This window comes from Aulonocara sp. 'chitande type north' Nkhata Bay, linkage group LG9 (assembly GCF_057382095.1).
Source record: "Aulonocara sp. 'chitande type north' Nkhata Bay isolate Kocher_YH1m ecotype deep benthic linkage group LG9, A_spYH_male_GT1.1, whole genome shotgun sequence".
Classification (NCBI taxonomy): domain Eukaryota; kingdom Metazoa; phylum Chordata; class Actinopteri; order Cichliformes; family Cichlidae; genus Aulonocara; species Aulonocara sp. 'chitande type north' Nkhata Bay.
In genome coordinates this window covers 5869131-5878436 of record NC_141352.1, presented here as the reverse complement: position 1 = coordinate 5878436, position 9306 = coordinate 5869131, and the positions used below count along the sequence as shown (strand labels likewise).

The following is a 9306-nucleotide window of genomic DNA, read 5'->3' as shown; positions in this document are numbered from 1 at the left end:
GTTCCCCTGGCATATTGCCCGCTTCGCCGGTTTCCACACCAGTTGGACCTCGCTGTGTCTGATGCGTCAGCCAGTGAATGAGTGTTCTTTAGCCCGCAGCTATGGCTCCCTTTCTGGCGTTCCCCTTGCAGGGTTGCGTGGCCAGTAGGTACTCCACTCAGCGGCTCCTCTCACTCTTGGCATTCCAATGCTTTTTGTTGTTGTTGTGCTAAGCTAATAGGCAGAATGCTACCGGTATAGCTCTAAAGAATGTAGCATCATAGGCAGTGTAGTCCGTGCTGCAGGGAGAATGGACTGCCATACCCGTTATTTGTCTGTGAGCGCGAGGAGTGTATTTGAAATTGCTACACAGTGTTGGGAAGGTTACTTTTAAAATGTATTACACTACAGATTACAGAATACATGCCCCAAAATGTATTCTGTAACGTATTCCGTTACGTTACTCAATGACAGTAACGTATTCTGAATACTTTGGATTACTTAATATATTATCATGCTTTTTACAACAACGTGAATGTATTATTGCTGTGATTTATTACTGTTACTGAAGGTCCGCGGCTCCGAACCGTAGTAAAGGGACCTCTGGCTAATACGTTGGGCTCATAGCCGAAAACTAGCTTTACTTTGTTGTCTGGGTCAACTTTGCTAGCGAGAGACAGAGAGAGGCGTTGAAAGGCTGCTCCAACGGAACTTATTGTTTTCGGAGGAAAACACGAACACAGCGTACAGTCGAGTCTTAATAGCTTACTTACAACTGGGCTCGTCAGGCACTCTTCTTGGCTGCAGTGGTTATTATTATATTTACATGCTTCCAGCTCCCGTTTTTGCTCGATGACAGCTCATACTTCCTTTTTCTCCCTCCCTCGCTCACAGACAAATAACGGGTATGGCAGTCCATTCTCCCTGCAGCACGGACTACACTGCCTATGATGCTACATTCTTTAGAGCTATACCGGTAGCATTCTGCCTATTAGCTTAGCACAACAACAACAAAAAGGCCTCTCTCACCCAGGAAACACGCAGAGAGAGAGCGTCACCCTGTAACCATGGCGCTGCCGCCTGGAACAAAAGAACGTACTGTAGCTGTCAAACAAAACCCAAACAGGCCTGATCCTCCACAATATGAAACAGGGAAGTACCGCCGTGTAATCCATTTATTTCAACAAAGTAACTGTATTCTAAATACCACCTTTATAAACGGTAACTGTAACGGAATACAGTTACTCATATTTTGTATTTTAAATACGTAACGGCGGTACATGTATTCCGTTACTTGCACTGGAGAGGGAGAGATACAGTGTGTGTGTGTGTGTGTGTGTGTGTGTGTGTGTGTGTGTGTGTGTGTGTGTGTGTGTGTGTTTGTGCATATATGTGTGTGTGTGTGTGCCTCAGGTCTCTCCAATAACCAGCACAATCTTTGAAGAAAGACTTAAACAAGTTTCAAGACTCTCCAAAATCTGTGCAGGTCTTTGAGGAGAGTCTGGACATTTGTTGCTGGCTACAAATTCAAATGGAAGCATACTGCTTTAAGAGCAATGACAGCCTCTTGAATATCAACATCTGTGCTATTTTTAATTGACAACAACACAATACATAACTTACAAGTATGCATAAGAAATAAAATATATAAAATAATTAATCTATTATTTTTTTCCATTCTACTTAAATCTTTACACTAATAGCCAGGGGGCATAAGCAGGGCTTAATTTTACATATAGTTCTGCGTATAACTTATCTATTACATGTAAATTGGTGGTTGCGTAGTGGGCGAATATTACTGGCATGCAGACAGGACTAAACCACCAAACTATTCAGTACACAATCTGCTTTTCATCCTAAACTGCAACCACCTTTTCTTCTTAATTCTGCTACAGGAAAAAGAAAAAATGTAGCTTTATCCATCTATTAACCAGTATGTCTTATGTTATTTAATGCCATTATTGTTCAGTAGCTTTTTCATAGTCTTCAGGTAGTCAGCATCTGGGCCATCACTGAAAGAATACAGATTAGAAATTAAAAAATTAAATTAAAAAATAATTGTCATCACACACACACACTCCCATGTAGATGTAAAGACAGAAAATTGGGACTAAATAATATATTTAAAGCTACCTATTAAATCAGTAACTTTAACAGTAGTGTTCTTTCAGTGATCTAATTTTATGAGTTCAGTTCAATTCAGTTTTATTTATACAGCACCAAATCACAACAACAGTCGCCTCAAGGTGCTTTATATTGTAAGGTACAATAATACATACAGAGAAAAACCCGACAATCATATGACCCCCTATGAGCAAGCACTTTGGCGACAGTGGGAAGAATAAAACTCCCTTTTAACAGGATGAAACCTCCAGCAGAACCAGGCTGAGGAAGGAGTGGTCATCTGCCATCTGTCTAGACATTTCAGTTTCTAACACACAATTGTAAATGTGTTTGTGTTTGTTTGTTTGCTTGCTTGCTCATTTTACTTCAAGTCAAGTCAGTTTATTTCTAAGCACATTTAAAATCAAGGCTTAACCAAAGTGCTGCACAATTAAAAGGGATAAGCATTAGGCCTTTCAAACCAAGTCTGCTATAATATACTCACAATATGTTTCCACCTTCTGACTGTATTTTTAGTGGAATGGAACTTGTAGTGATCACGTCCTCTCCATCTCCATTTGTGGTTATTCTAAACAGAAGCTTCTGATTGAATGCCTTTTCCAGCAGAGCAAGAACCTTCTTGCCTTCAAGGTTGTCGGGCAGGTAAGCACAGAGTACTTCCCCAGCATAATGCTGGCCAGGGTGAGGGTGCATCTCCTATAGGAAGATATGTTTAGTGCATAAATAGACATTCATTAAACCATGTGCTTAAGTCTAACCACACTGTACTTAAGTCATCATATTTTAAAGAGTTAATTAAATATATAAAACTGTAATTAATAACTATTAACAAAACTATTTAGATTTTTGTTTAGTACTTTGCTTATTCTTTATTAAAAATATTTTTAGCCTAAGCAAGAGTTCTGAGGTTTTATTTAATAGCAGGCTATAAAGCCCACAGGTAAAATATGCACATTAACTAAGGCGAGATTTTAATTTAATTTAAAAATAGACTCTGACTTGATTGACTCAGAGGAATTCTGTTTCCCCATTCCAGAACACCCGATCAGGTTAAGTTCAGCAAATTGTGAGTACGTTCACCCTGAGCTAAGCGTGTGCACTCTTTCATCATCACAGAACAAATTCTGATATATGTATTGACACCATGTCTACTGTGGTGATTTATCCAACTCACATTTTTGTTAGATAAAGTCGGAATGCTAATTTTGAATGTAATTATCTAGCTGTAACCTGAGAGAGGCAAAAACGAAAAAAGGAAAAGAAAAAAATGAAGAGAAAAATTGTTCATATTAAGCAGTTTACTGATGGACCTGTGATATTAGTTATCTAGACAGCAACACACTGCAGAGTGGTCAAGTGTGGTTTTTTTTTATTTTGGTTTGGTTTTCTTTTGCTTTTCTGGTGGTTGCTAAATCAGTTGTTAGCTAAATCTATTTCCTGTTACACCTCAGAAATACCAGAAAACCCCTGCCCAGTCCTCAAAAAAAAAAAAATATTGGGAGATACAAAATTAAGATTAACTTAATGATAGGATGAATGATAGGAAGAGTATACAGAAACTTTACCACATGATTTATCAGAGGAACGGGGTCACTAGTATATTGATAAAATGACTGTTGATAGTAGTAGAATGTGCACAGTTTTTCTAAGACTCAGTCAAATGTTGCAAAATTGATCAAATTGTGCTCCTCAAAGCCCCCCAAAATACTTAAAAGCTGCTCAAGAGTTTAAATATCCTTCTGGAGATTCCTTACTTGTGGTTCCTAGAGTATTTAAAACTAAAATGGGAGACCTTCCGCTTTCAGACGCCTCTTCTGTGGAACCAGTTCCCAGTTTAGATTTGGGAGACAGATGCACTCAGCTGCATTGTGGAGAGCACACTGACTACCTGCATCACTGCATGGTACGACAGCACTACTGCTATGGACCACAAACGCCTGCATAGAGTGATAACAACTGCTGAGAAGATCACCAGGACCCTGCTGCCCTCTCTGAAGAGCATCTACCATCGCCAAGTGCAGAGGAGAGCTGCCTCCATCCTCAAAGACCCCACACACCCACAACACAAACTGTTCACACTTCTGCCCTCAGGAGAAAGGTTTAGAAGTGTGAAATCCAGAACATCTCAACTCAACAACTCCTTCTTCCCCACTGCTATCAGAGTCTTGAACAGCTGATCTATTTTAACAGTAATAATAATTTTAGCACATCAGGTCATCTCACATATCAAACCAGCAGATTAAGCTCATAGCTCTTTTGCACATAAATCTATTTAATACACTCAATTTTTTTGTCTCCATTTATTTATTCATGCTATTTGTATTTATCTATTTATAATGGGGCAGAATGACAAAAGCGAAGCTGCCATATCACGCCATCGGCCCCTCTGACCATCACCAGTAGGCGGTAGATGAAGTGTCTTGCCCAAGGACACAACGACCAAGACAGACAGAGCTAGGGATCAAACCGGCAACCTTCCGGTTACAAGATGAGCTTCCCAACCCCCCTGAACCACGTGTGGCTCTTTGGAGTTGAGACAAAGCTGTGTGAAAGGCATTAGCCATGTTGCTCGGTGATAGCATAATATTCTGTTTTAGCTAGCTGAAAGGTATTGTTTGCAGGCAAATACCACAGCCTTGAAAAAAAGCTTGCATGTGAATTTTCAGTCACATTTTTGGTCAAACACACCTAAAACAATGTCTAGAATGTGAAATGTTGGTATAATGGTGCTACTTGAAGCCTGAAAATGATCTCCCATAAAAAAAAAACGAGCAGACAGCAGTAGCAGATGTCCTGACTGGGTTCTACGTTAGCATTTAAATCCCTCCAGAGTTTTGTGCACACGGTTTAGGTAAAAATGAAAAAGGTTGAGGTTTTACATTTAGTTCAGTATTACCTGTTTCCATCTTCACATAGGATATGTGAAGATGGAATATGGGGGAGAGCAGAAGTGCGTTGAAGGTCCACAAAGTGATGAATGAAGGACATGCATATTGTATTGAAGAAATAAGTGATGAGAATGCTGTTATTTGCATTTACCAGCTCACCTATGTCAGACCTTTTGATAAACAAAATTCTAATGAAAGTGAGAACATGTACACTGTTACATCTTTCAGAAAATGTTTTGAAATTGTGGTGCACAGTTCAGAATAAATGTTTTTCAAAAACCATTGCGTCTTTTTAGTAAATGTTTATTTCCAAAAGAAATTTCTAGAAGTTCAGAACAGGAAAATTCCTGCTTTTTAGAATTAATCAGAAGACAACTCTTACGTAGTTAAACTAAAATACTCTTTGAGAGTTAATATATAAACACTTAACACCTAGTTAGCATTAGTAAGTATTAAATTATCAACTCCAGACAGATTTGGTGTTTAACACTTAATCAGAGTTAACGTACCAACTCTCCAAAAAGAGTTAAATTAACACTCTCTGATGTGGACCCATATAGTATAGACACTTTAATAGTGTTGAAATCAAATCTGACAGTGTTAATTTGGACATGCTGGATTTGCAGTGTGCATTTAGTGAGTGTTGTTTACAAATCAAAGTATGTGCTGCTCCTTTTTTTTTCTGTTTTCGTTTTCTATTTCCATCTACCGTGACTCACTAACCTGACCAACCAGTTCACCAGTTTCTTTCTGATAAGAATGCGGTGTATATGCTCTTACTCTTGTTCAAATAAAAGAATAGTTAGTGTTTCTCTTTCTTTTTGAACAATATTTAAAAAATATCTTTTGAACCGTCAATTTAGGGTTGTGCCACATAGTCTTCTTATGTTTAATGTGCTGTACATCTGCGGTCCCCAACCCCTGGGCCTCAGACCAGTACTGGTCCGTGAGTCATTTGGTACCGGGCCGCGAGAGTTGAGGCTCATGTGTGATTTTCAGGGTTTTTATTGGTTTTCAGCGTTATTTCGTTATCATTTTTATCGTTAACTCGGTTTTCCTGGGTCTTTTCACGCATGTTATGAATAAATCTTCTTTTTTTCGGTACCGGTACTAGTTTTATTTTGTTGTGTTTATCCGCGACACCTTAAAGGCCAGTCCGTGAAAATATTGTCGGGCATAAACCGGTCCATGGCGCAAAAAAGGTTGGGGACGTTGTGTTTTTTATCATTTTAAACAATGTTATTGACCTAGTGAGAGAGTTAATCAGAAGTGTTTGACTGTTTCTTTTTTTTTATTATTATTGTTATTATTATTATTATTAATAATATTAATAATATAATTGACTTTAGCATACAGACTGAAGAAGCCTGGAGTGAAATTACCAACCTTGAAAGTAGTGGATGCCTTGCTCAACCTCATTAGCTATTTCAAATATTAGGTATATGTACATATTAGCTATACCACATATAGTTGTCAGCAGATCCACTAAGCTCACCGTCTGTTTTCCTTCCAGGAATGAGAAGTTAATCTTCAGGGTATTATCATTAGGAAATCCAGCTAGGCCTCTGTTGATAACTTCCCAGGTCATTTTACCATCTGGTTGGCACCCACTTAGTGTACTGAACTTCCCATTTGCCTGTTCAGTAGCTGGACAGACAGAAGCAGATTTTCAGTGGAATTATCTACTAGTAAATAAGAAATTGTACCAGGCATTCAGAAATAGGTGTGTGTATTTTTGAAGGACCTTGTTCAACCAGCGATGGAGGACCCTGTCCATCGAGATAACGATTACAGTAAAGCTTGTCACTGCTCTGGTTAGAACCCATACTGTAAAGACAAGGGAAACAGTATGAATTAGCACTTTATCTAGAATAAATCGCGATGTTGGTAAATGTCTTATAAGAAAAAGGTTTTACCGTTCAAAAAAAATCAAGACAATTGTAAAACTGAAACAAATGAACAATGGAGTTCCAAGAGGAAGAGAGATTTTTATACATAGTTTAAGATTTGTGTTTAAATTTACTATCATGCTTAAATTCATTTTATAGATCTTCATTACTCGTCATAACCGCAGCTAGCTGTAGATGATGGACTGTGTATTCTTGCAGATGTCCACTCACACAAGAGGATTTCTGTAGACTGATTAGCACAGTTTGATGGTGTGTCAAGGCTGTAAATCACAAAACCCTCTAAAAACATTGAGCTCACAGGACATGCTTAGAGTCCCCTGAATAAAGGTGTGAATGGTTGTGAAATGGCTGTGTACAAATGTCTAAATTTGATGGCAGAAGATACATCCTTAACACATCGTATGTCGCTGCTTATTAGGGAAAAGTATTTTATGGCCCTCAAACACAAGAACTTCCTCTCATGTACTTCGAGTCCTAAAAAAACCAAAAGATTTGATAACTGGCTTGTAACTTCAAATAAACATTTAAATGTGTCCGATGTTATTTTTAAATAATCTTTTATACTGCCATATACACCACATTGACTAGGTATATCTGAGTAGAGCAGGTGAACCTACCGAGTGCTGAAAATAAAGTTTGTACGTTTAGCCAGTCATAATGTCTTTGGTTTTGCTGCCTAGCATTTTGCCTGTTCTGTTCTTCAATCAGCTTGTTTTAATTCAGAACAAAAAGAAAATGTTTACAACACAACACAACATACATTAGTGGGTGAGTTCAAACTGACTAATAACTTAAAATTCCAATGATTACAGTAAATGTTAATTATTGATGAGTGCTATTCATACTCTTCTCAGTACCTGCTGAAAGGCTGTTATCCACACTGCAGAAAATTTTCTTGGTTTCTCCTGTCGTAACTAAAAGATCTTGGAGCTCCAGGCATTCGTTAGCTCATGAGGATATGAAAAGTGCACCAAATCAAAGACAGAAACAAGGGAAAAATAAGGTGGGTGTGTCCAGTTAATGGGTTGTGGTTTAAGGGCTGAATGATCTGCTCAACTGGTCTAGCAAGTTTGGTAATCATGGTAGTGTGTGTGTGTGTGTGTGTGTCGGTGTGTGTGGCAGAAGCAAGCAAGAAAAACAGTTTCACAGTAGTTTTATGTATGATCATAAGGATAACAATTTATTTGTGTTGTCTTTTATATTTTTATATATTTCATTGAATACAACCCCAATTCCAAAAATGTTTGGATGTTTTTTTTAAACACTTTAAAATAGAGCACCCACAATTGTCATTGTAAATGTACGGCACAATTGTGGGTGCTCCACACCAACTGTGTAGAAATAAAATATAAATAGTACAACAGCAGGAATAAATAAACATGAGAGATATATACAATTAAGAGGAATATATAAAAAACAACAGAAAAGGCAAACATTAGAGAACAGGCAGTTAAAAAGACTTGGTCAGAATAGAGTCCACATATAAGTAGTCTGAGGGATGAGGGTTATTTAGATCATGGCTCAGATTGGTGGGTGTGTCGTGAAATCAACAAGTCATGAACAGCTGTCATGGCTACTGAGGGGGAGTGAACTGTAGTGCTGGACTCAAAGAAGTCAATGTTTAGTGTGTTTATTTACATTGATTCACCAACAAAGTTATACCCAATGCATTAGAGGAAAATAGTTTCGACTTGATCCAGGGAATCCAAATACCTGGTTATCAAACAACAGAACACTCTCAAAACTCAGGGCGACTCATCACAGTCCAGGAAAGGGAATCCAGGGAAACTCTTTGCAGAGGGAAACACCAGGGTTTCACTAACTGTAGTTCAACACTACAGCAAAGAATGACAGCCAGTCACTACCTTAACTCGTGGCAGTTATGGGATCATTGGTGACAGGTGGGTGATGTGTTTCAAGCTAGAGTCCCACCCTCGCGCATAGACAACAACAACAACACAGACAGAGAAGAGAAGAGAAAAAACAAAGACAGAGAGACAGATAAAGTCAGTCGGAGAGGCCTTAGGGACCGTGATAGTCATTCATGCATGTGCCACGGTGTTTTAAGTTTAGCTTTAGCTACAGAAAGCAGTTGTTCAGTTTGGTAACTTGTATTCACATTTCTTCCAGAGAAGTGGAGGTGGCCATTAAATGTAAAATAACCGTTATAACACAGTGTTGTTATATTTAATTCGTCAACATTTAAACAGCAATGTTAATAGTCGGTTTATTTTTTATGTTTTTTTGCATATCAGAAAAGCACCGCAGCAATTTCCTAATGTTGTAAACCTGCTCAACATTTGGCAATAAACCCCTTTCTGATTCTGATTCTGAAAATGGCATTTCAATTCACACAGATCAGCTTATTGATCTAGGTATTGACCTATATCAAATTATCTTTTGAT

The 9306-nt window shown here is 38.2% G+C and overlaps 1 protein-coding gene across 1 annotated transcript; it reads right to left on the bottom strand.

Moving 5' to 3' along the window:
• Positions 1–1022: 1022 nt before the first annotated feature.
• Positions 1023–7882, bottom strand: dtx3la (deltex E3 ubiquitin ligase 3L a). The gene is made up of 5 exons (XM_086305083.1): positions 7759–7882; positions 6736–6818; positions 6487–6638; positions 2588–2799; positions 1023–1991 (listed from the first exon to the last, which is right to left on the bottom strand). The coding sequence occupies exons 2-5, from the start codon at positions 6815–6817 to the stop codon at positions 1925–1927; spliced, it is 513 nt and encodes a 170-aa protein (XP_086161209.1). The 5' UTR covers position 6818; positions 7759–7882; the 3' UTR covers positions 1023–1924.
• Between the last annotated feature and the right edge of the window lie 1424 nt (positions 7883–9306).

What these genes read in the sequence shown, in the direction of transcription:
- dtx3la (XM_086305083.1), bottom strand. Translation starts at nt 6,817, where the DNA reads ATGGGTTCTAACCAGAGCAGTGACAAGCTTTACTGTAATCGTTATCTC. An exon ending in TCCATCGCTGGTTGAACAAG is followed by an intron (nt 6,639 to 6,735) that starts GTCCTTCAAAAA and finishes CTGTCTGTCCAG; the next exon opens with CTACTGAACAGGCAAATGGG. An exon ending in TCAGAAGGTGGAAACATATT is followed by an intron (nt 1,992 to 2,587) that starts GTGAGTATATTA and finishes GTATTCTTTCAG; the next exon opens with TGATGGCCCAGATGCTGACT.